This window comes from Phyllostomus hastatus, unplaced genomic scaffold (assembly GCF_019186645.2).
Source record: "Phyllostomus hastatus isolate PE091 unplaced genomic scaffold, TTU_PhHast_1.1 phas_contig_17, whole genome shotgun sequence".
NCBI lineage: Eukaryota > Metazoa > Chordata > Mammalia > Chiroptera > Phyllostomidae > Phyllostomus > Phyllostomus hastatus.
The window spans coordinates 75143-98130 of record NW_025333664.1 but is presented as its reverse complement, the minus strand read 5'-3'; the positions used below and the strand labels follow the sequence as shown (position 1 = coordinate 98130).

At 66.3% G+C, this 22988-nt stretch overlaps 1 protein-coding gene across 1 annotated transcript in view; it reads left to right on the top strand.

Annotated features, from left to right (window-relative positions):
* Positions 1–22109, top strand: part of MYT1 (myelin transcription factor 1) — a 42390-nt gene extending 20281 nt beyond the window's left edge. Inside the window, exons 6-23 of the mRNA XM_045832944.1 lie at positions 127–374; positions 1575–2339; positions 3778–3912; positions 4408–4498; positions 4708–4821; positions 5466–5680; positions 6971–7095; positions 7559–7831; positions 9257–9411; positions 10365–10427; positions 10532–10600; positions 13601–13663; positions 13883–13966; positions 16958–17179; positions 18100–18191; positions 18762–18865; positions 20026–20169; positions 20425–22109. Of these exons, the coding sequence (XP_045688900.1) occupies positions 127–374; positions 1575–2339; positions 3778–3912; positions 4408–4498; positions 4708–4821; positions 5466–5680; positions 6971–7095; positions 7559–7831; positions 9257–9411; positions 10365–10427; positions 10532–10600; positions 13601–13663; positions 13883–13966; positions 16958–17179; positions 18100–18191; positions 18762–18865; positions 20026–20169; positions 20425–20565 (3103 nt within the window). The 3' untranslated portion in view covers positions 20566–22109. The remainder of the gene's footprint in view (positions 1–126; positions 375–1574; positions 2340–3777; positions 3913–4407; positions 4499–4707; positions 4822–5465; positions 5681–6970; positions 7096–7558; positions 7832–9256; positions 9412–10364; positions 10428–10531; positions 10601–13600; positions 13664–13882; positions 13967–16957; positions 17180–18099; positions 18192–18761; positions 18866–20025; positions 20170–20424) is intronic.
* The last annotated feature ends 879 nt before the right edge of the window (positions 22110–22988 follow it).

The following is a 22988-nucleotide window of genomic DNA, read 5'->3' as shown; positions in this document are numbered from 1 at the left end:
CCAGGTCTGCAAGCCAGTGTGCCTGGGGCTGCCAGCGGAGGGACGGCGAGGAGACGCCCCGCGGAGCGGGGGCGAGGGGTGGGAGCAGCCCGGGGGTGCTGACGGTGACCGGGCCCCTCCCTCCAGTCTGCAGAGCTGCCCTCTGGCCAAGAAGAGGAAGCTGGAGGGCGCCGAGGCGCAGCACCTGGTGTCCAAGCGGAAGTCACACCCGCTGAAGCTGGCTCTGGATGAGGGCTACGGCGTGGACAGCGATGGCAGTGAGGACCCCGAGGTGAAGGAGGCCTCTGTCTCCGATGAATCGGAAGGAACCCCGGAGGAGGACGAGGCCGGGATGCCGGGACAGGAGGAGATTCATCGCCCCGAGCCAGCTGAAGGTGCTTTGTTGCTCTTTCTGCCCCGAATAAAGGGCACTCAGTGTGTCCCCGGAGAGCCGCAGCCCAGGAGCGGGGAGGGCCCCCTGCCAAGGAGGCCCGTCCTGAGAACAAGCGATGTCCTGTCCCGAGCGTGGCGGGGCTTCCTGGGGAGGGGCTGGGGGCGTCCGTGCACACGAGAGACGGACACACGGACACGGCTGTGTGTCCGGCCCTTGGGAAGAGCTGCTGGGGTGGGGTGGGCATCCGCTGGGCATCGGGCGCGGCCAAGGCGGACCTCTGCTTGTGCGTCTCCCCTGCGGGGCACCCAGCCCCTGGGCGTGCTGGTGCGAAGGCCCGAGGTCCCAGTCCCCAGCACCCCGAGCTCCCGGTGTCTTCTGACCTTGCAGGGCCTGAGGTGGGTCCTTATTTTATGTTGGAGCTGACCCTGGCGGGCCCCACACGCGCCTCCCTCCAGGGCTCTGGCGTGGCCCCCCAGACCACTTGCTCACAAGGCAGGGAGTCTGGGGTCAGCCGCCACTGCCCCGCCCACTGCTCACCCCCAGAGCACGGCTGCAGGGCGCCCGGTGCTCCTGAGCCCCATGGGCCCCCACAGGCCCGGTGTGCTGTGAGCGCCGTGGGTCTTTGTTGTGGCCATTACCACCTTTACATTTAGGTCCTTTACAAAAGTATGAATTTGTTTGGTGCTTTTTGATTTTGAAACAAGTTTTATTTTTATTTTTTATTTTTTAAAAGATTTAATTTATTTATCTCTAGAGAGGGGAAGGGAGGGAGAAAGAGAGGGAGAGAAACATCCATGTGTGGTCGCCTCTTACACGCCCCCTGCTGGGGACCTGGCCCCACAACCCAGGCCTGTGCCCTGACGGGGAATTGAACCAGCGACTGTTTGGTTCACAGGCCAGTGCTCAATCCACTGAGCCACACCAGCCAGAGCTGAAACAATTTTTAAATAGTTGAGCTCCGTTTTGAGAAACGACCTGAGAAAGTACTACAATGGCTTTAAAAGTGCAGTAGCAGTGACCCATCTGCCCCCCAGATAAATTCCCCACGGTCTCAGGCAGACAGAGGTGGTGACGCACAGGGCCCCGCTGAGCCCTGTTTCTGGGGGTTCCGTGTTTTGGGCTGTGTCGGGGGGTGGGGACCAGAGGCCCCGACACCCACCCTCCCTGGCCCCCCCAACATGACTTTTCTGATCTTGTGCAGGGAGGAGCCCCACGAAGTCCCACTTTGGACCCCACCCTGTGGGCAGCCCCACGGGCCCCTCCAGAGGCAGCTATGGCAGCTACCAGGAAGTCATCGCAACTTCGCTCCTGAACTTGGGCCAAGTGGCCGGGGAGACCCTGGTCCGGGAGGGCTCGGGACAGGGAGCCCAGCTGGGCCCCGGCGCCGTGCGCCTGGTCCCGGAGGAAGCCGAGGAGGGGGCCTCCAGCGACGAAGGGGAAAGGGCCGTCTTCGTCCCGCCCGAGGACGCGGAGGAGGTCATCGAGGTCACCAGCGAGCGCTGCCAGGAGCTGAGTCCGCAGGCCCTGGAGGGCATGACCAGCGAGGAGCCCAGCCCACAGAAAGGCTCCCCGGGTCAGGAGGAGGAGGAGGAGGAGGAGGAGGAGGAGGAGGAGGAGGAAGGTGAGGACGAGGACGACGAGGAGGAGGAGGAGGAGGAGGACGAGGAGGCTGCCCCCCCGCAGGCCCCCGAGCCCCCCGGCCCCCGGCCAGACGCCGCGGTGGCGGCAGAGCCGAGCTCAGAGGACAGCAAGGACGAGGACGCCTGCTCCCAGAAGTCCGCCGTCACGGACGAGTCGGAGATGTACGACGTGATGACGCGCGGCAACCTGGGCCTGCTGGAGCAGGCCATCGCCCTGAAGGCGGAGCAGGTGCGCGCCGTGTGCGGGCCCCCGGAGCAGGGCCCGGGCGAGCCCCTGAAGGCGGCTAGGCCCCTGGACGCCGCGCGCAAGACTTACGGCAGCAAAGGTAGGGCTGGCGCAGCCTGCGCACCGCAGACCTCCTGAGGCCCCTTGGGCTGGGGGCGGGGCCCGGCGCCCACCGGGGGGCCAGGACGCACGGGACACAGAGCAAGGTCGTGGCCTCTGTGGCTCGGCTGCCGCCTGGGGACTCCCGGGATTGTGGTGGGACAGACAGGTCTGGGGACAGACCGGGCCGTGGTGGGACGTGAGTCAGCTGCAGCTCGGGGGACCTCCTGGCTCGTGGGGACACTGGGCCACCTTTTCTGGGAACACCCACTCGTGTGGCTCCGGCTCAGTGGCAGATGCTCAGGGACACAGCTGAGGGGACAGGGATGGGAACACTGTTTCAACCCAAGGACACTTGTGGAGGCAGACCCTTCCAGGGTGGCGTGGACTTCAGGGAAGCAGTCGGGCCGGCGCAGGGCCATGGGCACAAGGAGGCCTGCGCGCAGGGGCCAGAGACTCACGGGGGTGTAGGGTTTCAGTCTGGGGGTGGGGGGCTGCCCACGGAGCAGTGGGACACGGCGGGAAAGGGGCACGCCCGGGGGGACACAGGGACACAGAGTGACAGCCCAGGGCCCCGGGTGTCCAGGACTCGTTCCTGGGGGATGGACGTGAGGGGTCCCAGATGCCGTGTCCTGCTTTCAGGATGATGTTGAGGGCGTGGACCCAGGGGCAGAGGCAGGGGACCAAGCTATGGTCTGGAGGCAAAAGGCCATGGGACACAGGACGCCTGGGGCAGGAGCCGAGGCGCAGACCCAGGGCGTCTGCACCGAGGCCGGCGAGCCCATCCGCCCTTCAAGTGTGGCCCTGTGACTTCCGGGTGCTCCCAGAGGGGCAGCCCCCCCACCCCCCGCCCTGCCAGGTGTTTCTCCGGGCAAGGCCCCGCTCTGGAGATTGTTTGAGTCGTGACAGGCACCCTTCGGGCCCCACGCGCCCTAGGGACCTCTCCGGGCTCGTACAGGCTGGAGGCGGCCAGTAACTGAGGTGTGAGCTTCAAGCTCTGCCCCGGCACTTTTTAGTCATGTGACCCTGAGTAAGTTCCTTAACCTCTTTGCTCGTTTCGTCAAATCCAAAGGGCGTGTCCTGGCGGGGACCTCGTCACAGCACCTTCACCTCTCCGTGCAGAGGCCGGGCCTCGAGCCAGGCGCGGGGGCTCCAGGCGGTTTGCCCCTGGCTCTGAGGCCGGGGGGAGGGGCCGGTGCCAGCTGCCCTCCGGGCCCTTCACCCCTCTGTGCGCCCTGCCCACTGTCTGGGCAGTGCGGTCAGCCCTGGGCAGACCTCGGGAGTCGCCGTGCCCTCCAGCCCCGGCCCTTCTCAGGCTCGTGGGCGGCCTGGCCTCTCTCCCCGCCGGATAGCTAGAGAAAGGCTCAGCGGTGCCCCCCCAACACTGTTCGCCGCACGGCTCCCTGGCCACCCCCGACGGGCGTGCCGTGTCTGTGCAGATGCCTCCAGAGCGGAGAAGCGGGAGATCAAGTGCCCGACCCCAGGCTGCGACGGCACCGGGCACGTGACCGGCCTGTACCCTCACCACCGCAGCCTGTCCGGGTGCCCCCACAAGGACAGGATCCCTCCGGAGAGTGAGTAGCTCTGCAGAGCCCGGGCTGCTCTGGTGTTTGGCTGGTGGTCACTCGGGGCCCTGTTCCTTGGGCTGGCACCGTCCCGATGCCCAAACTCAAGCCCTATAGGGCTGGGGACACAGAGGGTGAAGCCACCCACCTGGAGATGTCAGCCAGGGCCAGGGCCCCCAGAAGGCGGCCCCGGGCACAGGCGCCCCGAGGGGAGACAGGCCACCAGCAGGGGCGGCCCCTGTGCTCCGGGGGCTCACGGGAAGCCCGTCCTGACTTCTGGGCTGGAGGCGGCAACCGTGGACTTGAGGTTGACAGGGGCCCGTCACAGAGCAGCCAGAGGCTGCGAGGCTGAGTTGGTTTCAGCTCCAGGAGGCAGAGGCCACGGCGGCGGGGGTGGTGTGGGGACTGGGCTGAGGACCGTCACCCCAGCCTGCTGCGTGCCTGTCCGCGGAAGCTGCAGGCTTCAGACCGGCTGCGCTCACCCCCGCCCCCGTCTTCTTTCAGTCCTGGCCATGCACGAGAACGTGCTCAAGTGCCCCACCCCCGGCTGCACGGGCCAGGGCCACGTGAACAGCAACCGCAACACACACAGAAGGTACCCTCGGGGCTCAGTGGGGGCAGGGGTGGGGCGCGCCGGGCCTGCCGCGGCCCTCAGGGTCGGCGCAAGGTCGGGGCAGGCCCTGCGTGTTGCTGGCTTAGAGCCTCCCCGAGCCGACCACCCGCGCAGCTGGCGGTCCGGGGGCATGAAACACGACAGGCAGGGCCTGGTGGAGAGGGCTCAGATGTCCCCATGTCCTTCCCTAGTTTGTCCGGGTGTCCCATTGCTGCTGCCGAAAAACTAGCCAAGTCTCACGAGAAGCAGCAGCCACAGGCGGGAGACCCCTCCAAGGCTGGCTCCAATTCGGACCGGATCCTCAGGTGGGTGCACGTGCCTCGGGCAGCCGGGGCCTCCCAGGCCGGGCTGGGGCGCACAGGACGGTCCCCAGTCCACTGCAGGGGCGGGTGGGGGGTTCCCGTTCTCCTTTCGGTCCCTTCTGTCTGAGCCGACGGGAACAGAAGCCCACCCCCCTGCCCCATGCCCGGCCCAGTCCTGGTCTCCTCCTGGGCGGCCTCCCCGGGCCTGGGGCTCGCACCACCTCTGTGCATTGAAACACCTGAGCTCTTCCAAGAGCCCCAGGGACGATGAATGGGACACCGGCAGTGGTCCTCTCCTGCTGGTCCCTGACCCCAGAGAGCTGAGTCTTGGTTCTCGGGAACACACCCCAGATCATGCCCCCCTCCCCGCCCCACCCCCGCCCCCGCCCGGGCAAGGCAGCTGAGCTGCCAGAGCCCTGCTCTCTTGAGCTCCGGGGCGAAGTCCAGGCCCTCCCTCCCTCCCTGGCTGCGCTGTCTGCAGGGGACGTGCCGTTCTTCCTCCAAGGCCCCGTCAGTGGTGGGGCGTGGGGGAGGGTCTCCCGGTGTCTGTCCTCACGGGGCTCGGAGGGGCCCCTGCGCCGACTGGGGGGGAGGTGACGGGCCCCTGGGTCCTGTCCTCACGGTTCTGCTTCTGCCCCTCGTCCCAGACCCATGTGCTTCGTGAAGCAGCTCGAGGTCCCTCCGTACGGAGGCTACCGGCCCAGCGTGGGCCCTGCCACGCCCAGGGCCAACCTGGCCAAGGAGCTGGAGAAGTTCTCCAAGGTCACCTTCGACTACGCAAGTTTTGATGCTCAGGTTTTTGGCAAACGCATGCTTGCCCCAAAGATTCAGACCAGCGAAACCTCACCTAAAGCCTTTAAATGTAAGTTGGGGGAGTTGCTCCTGGGGGTGTGAGGTGAGGACCCGTGGAGGGGGACCCCGGCCATCTGCCCTGGGCACTGAGGGGACAGAGCAGGCCCTCGCTGCCCCAGTACCCATCCCTCCTGCTCACCTTCAAACCCCACGTGTCCCCTCGCCATTAGCGAGACAAAGCCAGGTCCTCTGTGGTGTGTGTGTGCAGCAATAAAGAACAACTTGGCTGGCGTGGTGTGGCCTGGGAAAACTCCCTCCCCGGCTGCCTTCTCCCAGCCTGGTGACCGGACTCAGCGGCCCAGCAGCCAGGGTGTGTGTGTGCGGGCTGTGTGTGGCCGGCCGTGAGAGCCTGCTGCCCTGACAAGAGCCATTCTCCTTCCTGCGCCGGGACCACCTTGCTGGATACAGTGTGTTACTTGTGATACTAGCTACAAATTTTCTGGGTGCCTGTACCCACAAAAATGAACATTGAGGAGTGATCCTTCCAGTTTTTTTTTGTCATTTATTGTACTAATTTGTGGGCTGCCAGCCCGTTAGCCCTGGAAATGCACATGACATGGAGAAGCCCTGCCCCTCATGTACCTGTGACTGGAACGGGAACTGGCATCTCCTGGGGGAAACTGGAGTGTCCCACACGTTAATAACAGAAGTGCCGACTGACACAGTTTGATACAATTGCCAGTGGAACCTGCCTTCCCACACTGCCTCCCGCCGACTCCTGCCCTTTCCGAGCTCCTGGGAATTTGCTGGGGAAGTCGCAGGGCTCCCAGACCTGAGAGTGATTTTACGGCTGCTGCACGATTACCGGGACAGATAACGATTTAGACCTTATGTTTATTTGAGCAACACTGTTACTTTGTTAAAGTAGGGACACCAAAGTCAGCCTTTTGAGACGTTTGCTGCAATTTTCATGCTTGGATGATATTCCAAACATGCATCCTGTTTACAGAATTCTTTGTTCTTTCCAAAACTGATGTACAACCTATTTTTGTTTGAAATATCAGGGATGCTGGAATGTCTTTGGAGGGTTTTGGTCTTTCTGTGCAAATTTTGGTCAGGCCAGAAATAGCCTCCTCGGCCCCAAACAGGAGAGCAGAGGGGTGGGGTGGGCAGGTGTGAGCCCAAGCCCCCTCTCCCCGCAGCCGGGCCCCGTGCGCCCAGCCGCCCCCAAGCCCCCGTGTGTCTGCGCCCGCCCGCCGTGCCGCCGGGCCTCGGCCCGGTGTTGCCCCTCCTTGCAGCCGGGCCTCTCCCGAGGGCCCCTCCCCCCGGCACACCTCCCACTCCCTGCCCTCCTCCGCAGGCTTCGACTACACGCACGACGCCGAGGCCGCGCACATGGCTGCCACCGCCATCCTGAACCTCTCCACGCGCTGCTGGGAGATGCCCGAGAACCTCAGCACGAAGCCGCAGGACGCGCCCAGCAAGGTCGGTGTGTCCCTGCGGGCCCTGCTGGGCAGAGAGCGGCCGGGGATTTACCGGTCAGGGCCACGCCGAGTCTCTGTGGGGAGGGTCATCCTCCCCTGCTCCCCCCAGCCCGGGCCCCCGCTAACCGCAGAGCTCGCTCGGGCGGGTGCCTTCCGAGGGCTGCGCGCTGGGCCCAAGGGGGCCCCAGGGCTGTGCACACGAGCGCCCCCCCGTGTCTGCGGGCGGTGCCCTGCTCTCGCCCGACCGAGCTCCTGCTCTCCAGGGTCCGGCCTGCGGTGCAGGGCGCGGGAAGGAGGGGGCGGCGTCTCCTCCACGCGGGTCCCGGGACTTGCCTCTCGGATCTGTCCCGCTGGGCTCTGGGTCCTTGTGACGGACGCGTCCGGGGTCCCTGCCAGGCTGAGATGAGCACCGCGGCGCGCCGGCAGGGGCGGGCCCGGACGCAGCTGGCGCCTTTGCGTTGCAGGCCGCGGACATCGAGGTGGACGAGAACGGGACCCTGGACCTGAGCATGCACAAGCACCGCAGGCGGGAGAGCGCGTTCCCCAGCGGCGGCGGCGGCGGCGGCGGCAGCCCCGGGGTGCGGTCTCCTGACACCTCCCAGCGCCAGAGCGGCGCCGGTGCCCCCGGCAGCTCCATGACCTCACCCCAGTCCAGCCAGGGGTCCCGCCAGGAGGAGTGGGACCGGCCCCTGGACTACACCAAGCCCAGCCGCCAGCGAGAGGAGGAGCCTGAGGAGGTAGGTCCCGCGGCCCGAGGGCTGTTTCTTGGGGCAGAGGCTCCCGGGCTCCTGTCCCCGTGTGCCCAGGGCCCCCACCGTCCACACGGCCAGGCTGAAGCCCGCCCCCGGGAGAGTTCTCCTCGCTGGGCGATGCCGAGTCCTGGACCGGTCCGAGAGGGGTGGTCTCTGCACCCTGAGGACATGCGAGCGGGGCCTCTGCGGGCCTGGGGAAGAGACAGCTTCTTTCAGACCCCCAGGGGATGCCTTGGGCACGACTCTGAATCCCCTGGTGTTGCGGGCCTCCCACCAAACAGGGACACCCTGAACTCTGGCAGCAGCCCTTTCTATGGTCCCCAGGATGCTCAGGCCACCTGGCTCCCTAGTTAGAGGCGGGAGTGGACTCCTGGCTGCGGGAGGAGCCCCCAGTGGGCAGTGGTCTGAGTCCCAGGACAAGCGCCGCCCGGTAAAGGGCACAGAAATGGCGTCTCTGCAGCGGCTGTGGTCTGGGGGTGGCGGACAGTCCCTGTCCAGTTCCTCCAGACAACTGAGATGAGAGCTGGTGGAGGGCGGTTCCAAAGGGGCTCCCCTTCTTCCCGAGCACCCTGTCTCCTCCCAGGGCCGCCACTGTCCTCTGTGGGGTGACCCAGGTCTCAGGGGCCCTGAGGTTCCCACCCACTGCAGCCTGCCCTCTCCCTGCAGACACCACCCACCCTCCAGGAAGAAGCCTGCTTGGGGGCCCCACAGCCCAGGCTTCGGGTCACTCCTAGCAACCCCTCCCAGGCCAGACCTCCTGGGTCCCTGTGCTTGGGCTCCAGACCATGACTCAGACCCCCTTCCAGCACTGCCCGTCCTGGGGCAGATGGTGGCCCCCTTGCAGTCCCCTCGACCTAGCCTCAGGCCACAGATCCTGCTCACCACCCTAGGTCCCTGAGCCCCGGGGACGCTCTCCTGGCCTGGGAGCCCTGTCCATCCGGAAGGGCAGCTTCGTGCAACTTGCTCAGGCCGATGAGTCCATGGTGACGAGGCCTCAAGCTGCCTTTTTTCTGGGCCACGTCTCCAGGTGCCCCCTCCCCAGCCCCCTCCAGTCCCGAGAACGGCTGCCCCCAGCTGCAGGTTCCAGGTGCCTGGGGGCAGAATGCAGGAGTGCAGTGCAGGCGTCTGGGCCCCACGAGCCGCTGCAGACACCTGCCCGGGGTGGTCTGCTGGGGGCGTCGGGAAGCCCCTGTTGCTGGGGCAGCTCTGGCTGAGGTGGGGGGTGCTTCGGCCCCTCGAGGTGCTGCCTTCTGTGTCTGGGGGGCGGGCAATCTTCCTCCCCAATTCGAAGACAGGAGTCGCCAGACGCAGCCTGCGTGGACACTGCTCTGAAGGGTCCCTCTCCCTCGCCCCGGGCCGGGCGCCCGGCCCCGCCGGCGGTTAAAACCTCTCCCTGCTGGTCTTTTGCAGTCAGAGCCAGCAGCCCATTCTTTTGCTTCTTCTGAAGCAGATGACCAGGAAGTGTCGGAAGAGAATTTTGAGGAGCGGAAGTACCCCGGGGAAGTCACCCTGACCAACTTTAAGCTGAAGTTTCTCTCCAAGGACATAAAGAAGGAGCTGCTCACGTAAGTGCCCACCCCGGCCGACAGGGCTCCTCGGAGACCCCGCACAGCCCGGGAGGGAGCGCAGCTGGGCCAGGCCCGGGATGCCGGCCGGCCGGGGCCTTCCGCTGCCCTCGGTGGGCAGAGGGTGGGTGTCCTTCACTGGAACCGGCTCCACCGGGCGATAGGGGACAGGTTTCCCGTCCCCTCTGCGCTGTGCGGGGCTCTCGGCTGTACCCCAACGTGATTGAGGACGAGGAAGAGCCCTGTTCCGGCCGACTGTGCAGCAGGGAGGGGCCGGCCCCTCTGGGCTGCGGTGGTCTGCCCCGCGGCAGGGTGCCAGGCCTGGCCTGCGTGCGGTCTCAGGGCTCTGTGGCTGGTTCTGGCCACCCGGCTAGCCCTTCGAGCCTGTCCCCAGAGGGCTGCCCAGATGTCAGGCAAGCAGGGGAGCCATCTGTAGTCAGGGGCCATCCCGCGGCCTTCTGGTTGACCCCACTGGGCCCCCCCCCACCCTTTCTCGGGCCCGTGCGAGGCCGTGCGTGGCACCTGCCGCAGAGGGGCCCAGCTCCATGGGTGCTGGGTGCCCTCGTCTCGTCCTGAGTCTCCTGCTCTGGAGCTGGCCCCCCAGGACGGCCAGGTCCTGGCCCTGGGCCTGGTCCTCTGGGAAGGCCATGTGCTTCAGGAAGGGACTCCCTGCGTGTGCGTGGGCACCGGCACGTGTGTGTGTGAAACACGTGTGCTCTAGTGGCCTTCTCCCTTCACACTGAGCTTTGACTTGGTTCCTTTTTCCTTCCTGAGTTGAGTCGTGTGGGAGACTTGCTGCCCGCGGCTGCGGCTGAACTCCGAGGGGCCAGGTCGGGGAGTTGCCCTCGGCCTGTGGGTGGCAGGTGCCACCTCTGTCCCCACGCAGGCTCGGCCAGGCAGGCCTGGCAGGTAGGCCTCGCTCTCTCTCCTGACGCTCTTTTTCCTTTGTCCAGCTGCCCCACCCCCGGCTGTGACGGCAGTGGCCACATCACTGGGAACTATGCCTCCCACCGCAGGTTCGTCCCCCTCGGGCCGGCCTGGCCGGGGTGCTGCGCGGTGGGTCTTCCTGCTCTCCTGCTCTGCTCCCCTCTCTGGCTTACCCCCCTCTCTTCTCTTTCAGCCTCTCTGGTTGCCCTCTTGCTGACAAGAGCCTCAGAAACCTCATGGCTGCCCATTCTGCTGACCTCAAGTATGTCTGCCCTCCCGGCCGCCCGTCTCTTGGGCGGCCCCTGGCTTTGCTGTCCCTTCTGCCAGGCCCCAGCCCGAATCAGCCCTCCACAGGGCTCCAGCCGCCGCCACCGTCCCCGCCCATGGGGCGGGGCAGAGAGGCCAGGCTGTGGAGGGCTGATTCTGCTTGGCTGGGGCCGCCACTGCTGTGTCTCCCTGCTCTGAGTGCGGCTGTCTGTCTGTCTGTCCGCAACCATCCATGGGCCGCTGTAGGCTCCTGGGCTGCCCTTGGCCCTGCCAGCCTCTCGGGGGGCTGAGGGCTGCAGGAACCGCCTCCGGCCCCTGGCGGCCCGCCCCATTTGCTCCCAGTTCTGAGGACCCCGCTCTCTCCCCACACCTGGGGTTGGGAGAGCCCCAAACTGGCCGTGCCTGGCGCCTGTCCCAGCTTGTGCTCCGTGAGGGGGTGCTGCTGATGAGAGGGGGCGCTTCGGCCCCTCCCTTCTCGGCAACCCCTCCGGCACCTGTGCCTTGGCCCCCGGTCCCCCAGGTGTGCCTCGCCGCCTCCTCCCGGTTCACCCCTTCTCTCTGTCTTGCCCTCCTCATGCTGCTTCTGCCCCTCCGTGCCCCCGGCAGCAGGCTGGCAGGACGGGGCCGACCGGGGCACAGCACCTGCTGGACGGCCCTGCTGGATGAGATGCTCCCGCCCGAGGCTCCCCAGGCAGCGGTGTCCTCTTGGGGAGGAGCCCAGATGGTCCCTGCCTTTGGTTTCCAAGCCTTCAGCTGAGCTGGGCCCCACTGGGCCCAGGCTCCCAGGCTCAGCCAGGCTGGGGAAGGAGGCCCACTCGGGCCCTCAGGCCCCCATCTCCTGGGCTGCTCCTCGCCCCGCAGGGCTCTGCGTTGGGAGGCCCTGAGTCCAGACGAGTTCCTTGGAGCCTCTGAGGGGACCCGAGCTGACTCAGAGGCAGGGCAGGAAGCTCTGGGGTCACGCCTGCCCCGGCAGCTGGGGGAAGCGGCTCTGTGCCCATCCTGGCCAGGGGGTCCCTGCTCCTGTGCCTGGGCCGGGCGGGTGCAGCCCCAGGCGGTCTTTCTGGGGGTCGCCGCCGTGAAGCAGGTTCCAGGAGGCTCCGCCCTTCTGCACTGGTCCCGTGTCCAGCCCAGAAAGCCAGCTCAAACACTGGGCCCCGATGGGGCCCTCTGCCTCAACCTCCCCCTCTTCCCTGCTCCCTTTTGCCGCCATTCCCACGCTCCTTTCTCCTGTTCGCTTTCCAATTCTGCTGTCATGTCTGCCTGTGGTTAGCGTCCGTGGATTCCCAGGCTGCGGGCCTGAGTGACTTCAGAGCTGAGTGGGCGACCACGTGAGCCCTGCGCTGAGGGGCAGGAGATGGCCAGAAATGTGGCTGTCTGGAGGGTCAGCCTCCTCCCGAGACTGGAAGTCTGTGAAGGGATTTAACCGCAGGGATGGGTGCTGGTGGCCTGTCCACAGGGGCAGACACCCGTGTCGCCACCTTGCAAGCGAGGCTCTTTGGTGGCCTCTGGTTGCCACTGGGGTGCAGTGGCCATCTCTGTGATGGGGTCTCTGGGTTTTAATGAGACCCCGAGGGCACTTGCTGCCCAGTGTGGTCAGGGGCTGGCACACGTCTCCGGGAAAAGCTGCTGAGCCAGGTGTCAGCGAGGGGGCGGGGCAGTCCCACCTGCCTGGGCAGGTGTGCGTCCATGGGGCCCCTGGGGGTGATGCCCTGCCTGTGCCGGGGTCTGGCAGGGACCACCCATGTGTGTGTTCTCCAGGAGTCACCTCCTCTGCCCCAGACTTGGGCCCCATTGGGACCCGCACGTCCCTGGGCCGTTATCCGCTGCCCAGGGCCACACTTCGGCCTCGGGGCCCAGGGCAGCAGCCGCCCATGCTGGGCCTCCGAGCTCTGTCCCTCGGTCACTGAGGCTGAGAGGGAGCAGCGCCCCAGTGGCCACCTGAGCAGCTGAACCCCCAAGGAGAAGGGCTCTCCTCACTCAGCTCTGCACCCGGCAGGCCACCCTCACTCGAGGGGGTGCAGCAGCGGAGCATCACAGGGCTGTGGCCTCAGCAGAGAGCCACGGGAGGGACACCCCGATATGCCCCAGGGACCCAGTGCCCTCGTGGCTGGCGCCTGGCACCCCAGACAGTGGAGACACGCGGCGTGAGAGCAGGAGTGAGAGCAGCCGCCGTGGTGCAGCTGGGGGTGGCGTCCACTGAAAAGCAGAAACCTCCTGCCCCAGACGCGTGCGGGGTGAAACGTGACCACGTGCGATGGGGTCAGGAGCCATTGCAGCCCCAGCGGGGTTTGAGTTACCCCAAAACCCAGCCAGAAGGTGGCTGGGCTGGCTGGTAGCTGCCCCAGCAGGGAGGCACTGGACGTGGGGCCCCCGGGGCAGCAAAGAGGAGGGGCCCTGGGCCTGCAGGCTGGCCGAGGCCTGGCGGGAGCACAGCTGTCCCCCTCGGGGACGGGCAGGGACGCGCAGCGCAGAAAGCCTGTGCTCACCCACGACAGTGGGGTTCCCACCTTCCACGGGACACGCTTGTCACACGTTTCGTGGGCAACGTGGGCTTTGTGTGTGGTGTTTCCCCTCCACGCTCTGCTGGCACCTGCCGCCCCTCACTGAGCGAGAACACGGCCCGAGGTGCCCAGGCCGTGGAAGGCGTGTCTCGGGTGCCCAGTGACCACGCTCGTGCACGCGCACGGTGCCACGCGGCGCCCTGAAGACACAGTCTCGGGCGTCAGGTCTGCCTCGCTGACCTCTGGCGCGCAGTGAAGGACCCCTCTGTGTTTCGGGACCTTCTGTTGTAGCCCAGGTCCCTGCAGGAGGCCGGCCAGGGGCCCTGTGCTCTGCTCTCGGCCTCCCTGGGCCTCCGGGGGCAGAGGTCGAGGCAGAAGGCCGACAGTGGGACCTCGCTGGGTGGGCGGGTCCTCACGGGGGCTGAGCACATGGGGTGCCGTTCTGCGGCTGCGCACCTCCACTGGCCCTGGTCCCAGCTCCCTGTCCTCTGCAGGTGCCCCACGCCCGGCTGCGACGGCTCTGGCCACATCACAGGAAACTACGCTTCACACCGGAGGTGAGTCCGCCGCGCCCGGGGCGCTGGGAGGGATGGGCCTCTTCCTCGGGCAAAGGTGCGGACTGCCATGCAGGACGTCAGTGTCCTCGGCGACCAGGCGGGGCTCAGGGGACCGAGCGTCCGCTGACCCGAGGCCTGAGAGGGGGGCAAGGCGGGTCGGGAGCGGGGAGAGGCTGCTGTCCCGGGACCACGGTTACGTCTCTCGTCTCCAAACCCCAGCTTGTCGGGCTGCCCTCGTGCCAAGAAGAGCGGAGCCAAGGTGACGCCCACGAAGGACGACAAGGAGGACCCCGAGCTGATGAAGTGAGCCGGGCCGCGCGTCGCAGAGCCGGGCTTCCCTGCGTCCCGCCCCGAAGCGCCCCTCTCGGCTCCCTGCACGCGAACACGGCCCCCGAGGACAGGCGGCCTCGCCCGCCCCACACGCGCGTGGGCGGCGAGGAAGGCACGAGCCGTGCGCAGAGCGTGTCGAGGGCGCAGAGCGTGTCGAGGGCGCACGGCCCCAGCCCCGTCTGGGCTTCTCAGATCTGGGCCCTGCCCCCCTGCACCAGGAGGCCACCTGGGGATGGGGCTCAGGGCGTGGGGCCGCCCCCAGGCGCTCGGGGCGCCGCTCAGGTCGAGCAGGAGGCTGTGGTCAGAAAGGCAACAGACCCTTCGGGCCTGCGTGTGGGCACTCGCACACCTGCTCACTTGCACACCTGGTGTGAGACCCCTGGAGGTGCGCCCTGGCCTGGGGCCTTGACGCAGCAGGGGGCGGGGGTGCGCCCTGCGCCTCCCGTGATCAAAGTCCCCCGAACCCTCTGCCGACCTCACGGGGGGTCCTCACGTGCCCCTGGGGCTGGTGCGTGTGCTCGTGCCCTGTTCGGTGGGTGGGGCTGCCCCTTTGAAACCTCAGGAGCAGGTGGGGGCCAGGCCGCAGGTGCAGACGGTGTCAGCCACCGTGCAGTTTGCCCAGGGCGTTAATAGCTGATGTGGCAAAACAGGGGCGGTCCTCCCGGCAACCGGGGTGGGAGGGAGTGACTGTGGCTCCCTCCAGGCCTAGCGCCCCAGGCTGGCTTGGTCGGGGTGAAGCCTGTCTCGGTGTCAGGGGTCGGGGGCACCGAGCGAGCGGGAAGCAGGCCCACCCTGGCCGGCAGGAGAACAGCCGAAGACCCCTGCAGAGGGGAGCAGCCCGGCCACAAGGAAGGGCCCGAGCGTCACTCCCTTCACAGGGGCGCTGTCAGCTGCTTGGTGTGAGGGGCCGTGCCTTTTTCTCTGCTTAAATTTTACAGTGACGAGTAGTGAATGCTAAATCGAAAATGCAAAACATGTGGCTGGCATCGTGAATGCTGCCTCCTGACTGTGAGGGTGGCGAAGTGCTCTTCCGCCGAGAGTCCGGGCTCTGCCGCGGCCGCGTGGACGGACGCCTGGCCGGCCGTAGTCAGTGTGTTGCGCTGTCCGTGCGAACGGTGCAAATCGTCGTCAGCGGCTTTCAAGTTAACTGGCGACAATGGTGCCCCTCCCTCTAACGTGCTGCCAACCTGGCGGGGTTTGTTTTTTAAACAAGCTTTCTGCCCCTGAGTGGAGAATGAGACTTTGAAAGGCAGTCTGGCCTCTGCAGGACGGCTGTGTTCCTGGCGGCCCCGCGGTGGGGAGGGGCCGCCCCAAGGCACCTCCCACTGCAGCAGGTTCGCAGCCGAGCGTCAGCTGTAGGCAGGTGCAGAGACCGCTGCAGTGCGCCGGGCCCCGCCGGGCGGGCATCGGGCTCTGTTAGCACGTGTGCGCCCCGCCCCTGGGTGGGCTGGCGGAGAAGGGGTGGCCTTTCGTGACGCCCTGGGTCTGTGCCATGTGAGACTAAGGCACGTCGGCACTTCAGCCACAGCGGCCTGTGGAGGTTCTGGGCTGGGGGTCGGGAGCTGTGTGCCCTGCCGTCCGAGGCTACGGTGGCGTCGGACCAAAGAGACGCTGCCCCGTCCTTGCCCCAGCTCAGGCTGGCCCAGAGGCCACGGACGCCCCTGAGCTGGTGCCCACGTGGGTTGTTGTGAGGTCGCCCCCCACCCCCCACTGAAGATCTGGACGGTGGGCGGGCGGGCGGAAGACTCTCCCTGCAAATGCAGTTCCGGGAACACGGCCGCCCCTCCAGACGACCGTGTCTGGGGGGTGGTTTGTAAAGGAGGCGGAAGGGGCCCTCGGGTCCACCGGGTGCTGCAGCTGCAGAGTGGCCTCTCGCTTAGCCTTCTGGTCTCGTGAGGCTCAGCCTCGTGGGTGCCTCAGAGCACCCGGCCCAGGAGTCCCCTGGGACCCACCAGCGGGGAGGGGCCCGGTTTGGGGAGCAGGTGTGAAGGGGAACCCCCTCGAGCCCCCTGCGGGGCCCCAGCAGTGTCTCCACTACGCTCTGCAGGCTGAGATGACCTTGGGCTGGCTGGGCGGACACCCCGAAGGCCTGAGGCCCTTGGACCGCTAAGGAGGGAGCGGGAGCCGGCAGAGGGGCCACTCGGGCTGGGGGAGCGTGGGCGGAGCCGCCTCTGACGGTGGCCCTGGGCGCCCCCTACCCTGTGGCTTCTGGCCTCTCGCTTCCCTGGACCCCGGGGACCTCTCTGCAAGCTGGGGCAGTGTGTCCCCTCCTGGGTCCTGTGTGTCTGTCTGGCAGGCCTGTAGCACAGAGGCCGCGGGTGACAGACATCGGGTCGGACGAGTCTCCTCGGGCAGAGGGCGGAGACTGAGGACCTGCAGACACAGGGGAGATCTGTTCTGAGCCACACGTTGGCTCCAAGGTCCCACCCCGTCGGTGCTCGGAAGGCACAGAGGGAGCTCCCAGTCTGGGCTGCCACCGACGGCCATGAGGGGGGACCCCAGAGCTCTCTGCATCCCCCTGTTTCCTGTACCCGCAGGGACCCCGACAGCAGCATGTGGGGGGGCACTCTGAGCCTCTCTCACTTTAACTCACCTGGAGTGTCTGCGGTTTCCAGAGGGACCCCATCCCCCGACAATCTGACCTGGCCTCGGGCTGAGTCACTGTGTCCGGGGGTGTCTGAGTCACATCCTTCCCACCTGAGCTCTGGGGCCTCGCACAGCCGTCCTTCCAGAACACACACTTCAGATGTGGCCAAGCGGGGACACCCGTGGGCGTCACGCTGTGACCTGGGATGCAGTGGAGTGGCAAGCCCCTGCTGTCCCCGAGCTGCCTGGCTCAGGGACACTGGGACCTCCTGGGACTCCTGGGCCACCCGGCCCCGTGCTTGGTGCCGACTCCCAGTGAGAGGTCTCTGGGCGCTTCCTCCAGCACCCCTGGCTCACCTGTGGCCTCTCTGTGTCCAGGTGCCCTGTGCCGGGCTGCGTGGGGCTCGGCCACATCAGCGGCAAGTACGCCTCTCACAGGAGCGCGTCGGGCTGCCCGCTGGCCGCCCGCCGGCAGAAGGAGGGCTCGCTCAACGGCTCCTCCTTCTCCTGGAAGTCGCTGAAGAACGAGGGGCCCACCTGCCCCACTCCAGGCTGTGACGGCTCCGGCCATGCCAACGGGAGCTTCCTCACACACCGCAGGTAGCTGTCCCCCCACCCCGCCCCCTGCCCGGCCTGTCTGGGCACCGTAGGAGCCTGCCGTGGCTCGGCACAAGGCTCCCGGGGGCCCTGCAGGGCGCAGGGGTGACCTGCACTTTCTCGAGGGAAGACCAAGGCAACTGGGGAGGCATGAGGATGTCTGTTGGTACCAGGTGGTGGCACCTGTGACCTGTGCCGCCTGTGTGTCTGTTGTCACGAGCATCCTGTCCATACGTGACTGGCTGCAGGCCACCAGCTTTTCAGGGAAAGCTCTGTCTGCCGCACCCCATGCCCTGCCCCTCCTGCTGGGGCCAGGCCTCTGCCTGTTTTGCAAGGGCCCTGGTGGCAGGACCCCTCCCTGACAGGGCAGCGGGCCCGGCGCTCACCTGTCCCCCCCACACCTGCCCCAGGGCTAGGCCAACCAGCCAGCCCACCTCCTCTCTGTGCCAGGTGATGGCCAAAGTGCACGGGGTCACCCCCGGCCCTACCAGGAACCTTGTTCTTCCTCGCTTTTGCCCTCGCCTTTCCACCTATAAAGTTAATCCACTCATCCATTCCACAAGCCTTTCCTGGCTCTGGAGGTCGAGCAGGGATAGGAAGGACAGCAGGGCCTCCTGGAGCTGACGTGGGCAAGCGGGCGAGGGGACAGGTTGCAAACAGGCAGCTGGGAGAAACGCCTGGTGTGGGGCCTGCCTCTCTGAGGGTGAGCAGCCCCCCCGGACTCGGGGACAAGGCCTTGGGGCAGGGGCTGGGGTCCTGGACGAGGGGTGAGGGAGCTGGAGGACTCTCCCGGGGTGGGAGGCAAACAGACATGAGCTAGAAAGTTCCATCCAGGACCTTTCAGGCTGCCAGTGGTGAGGACTTGGCTGTCGTTGACACATGTGACCTTGGACTGCTTTCTGACACGTGACCTTTGCTTCCAGCCTGTCCGGCTGTCCCAGAGCGACCTTTGCTGGGAAGAAGGGAAAACTCTCAGGGGACGAGGTTCTCGGCACAAAGTTCAAGACGAGCGATGGTAAGGGCGCCCCCCCACAGTGTCTGTGGGGGGCCCTCGCTCCCTGGGTGCGTGGGCCTTACCCGTGCAGGGGGTCGGGGAGGCAGAGGGATTGTGCTGGAGAGGGACCCCTTGACCTGGGCCGGTGGGTCTCCCGATGGCTGGGCTCCCAGCCCTCCTGCTCTGACCTGGGCCCCGGGGTGGGGGCCGTCGGAGAGGCTGCTGGCAGCCCGGAGGCCAGGTCCTCGCTGCGCGGGGCTGAGAGCTCAGGCTCCTGAGATTCAGCGTCTTCTGAAAACACTTGCCTTTCGATGTTGGCCGTTAGAACCTGCCAGAGGGGTTTGTCCTTTCCCACCTGTGGCCCAGGGCCAGGAGGCAAAACCCAGACATGCGGCCAGTGGTCTCCAAGACCGGCTTCCCAGCGGGAGGCGTGGGAGCTGAGCCGCCCACCCAGGGGAGTTCAGAGAGCTGGGGGGGGGGGCCTCTGCTTGGGAAGGGGCCCCTGTTCCACCTGGAGGGAGGGCCTCTGCCGCCCCCCTGCCCTCCCGCTGGCCCGGGTGTGAGGCCATGGCGGGGGTCTCTCTGTGGCAGTGCTGGACAACGACGAGGAGATCAAGCAGCTGAACCAGGAGATCCGAGACCTGAACGAGTCCAACTCGGAGATGGAGGCCGCCATGGTGCAGCTGCAGTCCCAGGTGGGTGGCCCCGCCCCGGCCCGCCGGCCCCCAGCCAGCCAAGTCCTTCTGCCTTGGGCCCCCTCTTCTCGAGGGGGGCAGAGCTGAGCCCCAGTCCTCCAGGCCGCCGAGGGCGCCGTGGGGCTGCACTGATGCGCACGGTGCTCAGGGATGCGTCTGGCACGCTCGTCAGTCCTCTGAGGCTGGTGGCCGGGGTCCCGGCACGGCGAGTGCCCGGAGAAGCAGCACCTGCCAGGCTGTGGGGCCGTGTGCTCTGCAGGGGGCTCAGGCAGAGGGAAGGCAGACACTCGCGCAGCCCGCACTCGCACCTTCAAAGCCAGAGGCCTGCCCCCTGGTGGTGCAGCCTGCTGCTGCCCAGCCACCGGTCACAGAGTCACCGGGCTGGAGGAGAGCGCTCTTCCTGGTCTACGGCCTTCGGAGAGGAAGCTGGCCGTCCCTCACCGGGGACCGCTCTGTGTGTCGCCGGCACTGCGAACCTGCCTCTGCCGCCCCGGCTCCTTCTCGGTGCAGCCCGGCTGGGGGCTGCCCTCTGAGCACGTCTGCTCCAGAGCCCCAGGGAGCCCGCCTCCCCACCACGGGCCACGCGCCTCCGCACGGGCCTCCCTGAGGCTCACCTGGTGGCCCGAGTCCCCCAGAGCAGGCGGCCCCACCACCCCTGTCCTCTGGGGCTCCACGATGGAACCTGAGAGCCCCCTGAGAACAGCTTCTGGGCTTCTGACTGGGTGTCCCTTCTGGGTCCCCCGGGGTCCGGAGAAGAGGCGCCCCTGCTGGAAGCCCCAGGGTGCTGTTGGGACGCTTGGAGGAGTCATCGGCCACGCCCCTCAGTGACGCGCTGTGGGGACGGGCTCCGCGCGCCTCCCACAGCTCTGCCAGACACGCTGCGGGACTCCGTGGTGGGGGACTCGAAAGGCAGCCAGACACTCTAGTGGGTGCAGATCCCCCTGACAGCTGAGGAACAGGAAGGCAGCTCCCTAGATGGGAGCTCAGGTGCCTTGGACTGTGGGCCCCTCCCGGCCCTGCAGGAGGGAGCATCCCCTGCTCTGTCACCGTGTCCCCTCCTCCACCACGGCCCAGGGCCCCCCGGGGCCCCCCAGAGGGACATGGGGCGTGTCCCGGGAGGACGTGGGGGACACGGGGCCTCCCCGCCTCTGTCGGTGCAGATCTGCTCCATGGAGAAGAGCCTGAAGACCATCGAGCAGGAGAACAAGCTGATCGAGGAGCAGAACGAGGCCCTGTTCCTGGAGCTGTCGGGCCTGAGCCAGGCCCTCATCCGGAGCCTCGCCAACATCCGCCTCCCGCACATGGTGAGCAGCGGGGCGGGCGGGGCGGGGCGGACGCCCCTCTGCGCCTGGGGTGCTGTGCCCAGCAGGCTGCTGCCCCTCGGCTGCGGCCCCCTCGGCCTCCCATGAACCCCCGCCAGACCCTCGTGCTTGACGGCCGGAAGGTGGAGGGGTCGGCGCTGGCTGGGGCCCGGGCTTGGGGTTCCCCGTTGACTCCACAGCCTCCGCAGCGGTGGGCCCGCTGCCGGACGGGGCTCGCTGACGGTCTCTGTCCCCCAGGAGCCGATATGCGAGCAGAACTTCGACGCCTACGTGACCACCCTCACCGACATGTACTCCAACGAGGAGTGCTACCAGAACCCCGAGAACAAGGACCTCCTGGAAAGCATCAAGCAGGCCGTGCGGGGCATCCAGGTCTAGGCGGCCCGTGGACCGGCCGGCCCCCGCGGCTCCACCGTTTACCTCCCGAGCCCCGCCCTCCGCGCCAGTTCCCTCCTCCCAGTGGCTCCTCGGTGGCGGCCCGGGCGGCCTGGGGGGTCGTCCAAAGGGGCGCCTGGAGATCCGTCCCTCGTCCCTCGATGCGCTGGCCGGGCCTCCGCCTCCCCTTCCCCGAGTGAGGGCAGAACGTGAAGTGTTACAAATTGGTTTATTTTTGTTTTCGGAACATAATCCGAAGAGCAGCTCGAAGTCTCCAGTGGTTCTCAGGGAAGTTTCGGAGTGCGCGGCCACCGAGCCCCTGAGTCTGGGGGCCGGGAGGGTGGCCGTGGTATCGGCCCGCGGCGGCGCCTCTGCTCGCGGGGCCAGTGTGGCGAGTGTGTGTTCTGGTTTCCGTCCCTTTGCTTTTGTGTTAAGAATGAACCGAAGCACCGCTCCAGGGGGTCAGACGAGGGCGGGCTGGCTCCAGGGAGCCGACTGGGCCGCCCTGGGGAATCGCCCCGGCTCCCAGCAAAGCACCTCCCCTCTGGGGGCAGCGGGCCCCCTGGCGCTGCTCAGACCTGAGCAGGGGGCTGCGGCCTCTGCCCCCCTGTCTGGCTCAGGCGGGCCAGGCCTGTGACTCCCTGTGCATCCCCCGGGCGGGGACCGTCACTGCCACGTCACCTGGGTCCCGGCTGAGCTGCAGGAGGTCAGGGCACCAACTCCTCATTGGAGACCACCCAGGTTTCGCTTTTTTTAGATCTAGTCAAGACGCGAAAACAGGTAAATTTTAATTTAATGTGTTGAAAACACAGTGTCCCTGCGTGTAAATAGAGTCCTGACAGCAATTCCAAGTTAGCATTTAAGAGTAGAGAAGCGGCTCTTTCTGGGAGAAATGAAAAGTAGTTAGTTTAATTATTCTGTAAATTATTTAATTTTGTCAAGATGGAAGTATTTATATTCACAGCCTCTTTTATGTTCATGTTTGCTATTTATTTGACGTTTTATTTATTAATTTTATACTACTTTACCTAGACCCTGACACCAGGACACCAGGAGAGAGCAGTAAGCAAAATCAGAGTGAAATCAGCTGTCCAGCAGTGAGACAGGCCACACAAAAGAATCTTGCTATAACTTCTAGTTATAATTTTGATGCAACCAAGTTATTTTTTATATATTTTGTTATTTATTCTTTTAATAATGGGATTTTTAAGAAAGTATTTTGTAACTGAGGAATTTTGATAATTTGGGGATGTCCTTCCCTCGGCCCAGTGGAGAGAGAGACGGTTTTCTTTTCCCTTCCGGTTCCTTTGGTCCCAGGCCCCGGGCGGCGCTGGAACCCTGTATTCACTGCTCGCTTGCGTGTAGCGCAGCTGTGTGTCGTGTCGCGTCCGTGCGCGGGGTTGGGATGGCCGCCGCAGCGCCGCGTGCCGCCCGCCCCGCCCCTGTGCCCCGTGGCTCCGACACTGTGACCCCCCTTCCTCAGGAAACGCGCGGAGCCCACGGCACAGCACTTCGCGGTGTGTCTGCAGGGTGATTTCCTAATAAAAGTCCACTCCGACTGTGAGTGTCGTGAGGACGCTGCCTCTGTCCTGAGCGCTCCCGGTCGCCCGGTGCGGGGTGGGGGTGGGGGGTGGGCTCAGCCACCTCAGCAGGAGCCTGCATCTCCCCCCCTCCCCCAGTGTGCTTGACAAGCCCTACTGCTCGGCACCTGGCCCACGCAGTGGGTTCCGTAGGGCAGGGCTGGGGAGAAGTCCTGCTGCAGTTGTTAAGGGGACGTTGTGGGGGTGCTGGCCTGGCCATCTCCCCTGGCCACAAGGAGAAAGCCTGCAGTAGGAGAGAGTTTGCACCTTCTCGAGGGGGACAGGGCTGAGAAATGGAGAGAAGGGTGGAGGTGGGAGGGGAGGAGGCAGAGGGGTCTCTCATGACCTTGCCAGAGCGCCTGGGTCCAGCCATACCTGAAGCCACTTCCCCGGCACATGAGGCACAGACCCCTTTTATTCTGCGTGAAGGTTGTGGCGTTGCAGGAGCACCTCGCCGGCGCACACCATGGGGGCAGACAGAGCTCCAGCCCCTGGGGTGAGACTTAGATCAGGGGCTTCCAGTCATGTCCAAGCCGAGTGTCAGCACACTCTGGCCTCCCTGGGAACCTGGTCCTGCAGGCCAGCACGGAGCCACCAGCTAACCCATGAGACAAGGAAAAGCTTGGGAAATTCTGGTTCTCGTGAGGCAGACTGGGTCCAGGGAACATTTGCGGGGGGACATTTGAGGTGCCTGGAGGGCTCTGACTGAGGGCTGTGGGGACCACAGAAGGAGGCACCACAAGGGAGAAAGGGGCCAACCCGCTGTGGGAGGCCCCAGGAAGGACTCCTGGGCACCCCTTTGTGGAAGGCCCCTAGGGTGGGGGGCTGTATCCACTCACACCAGCA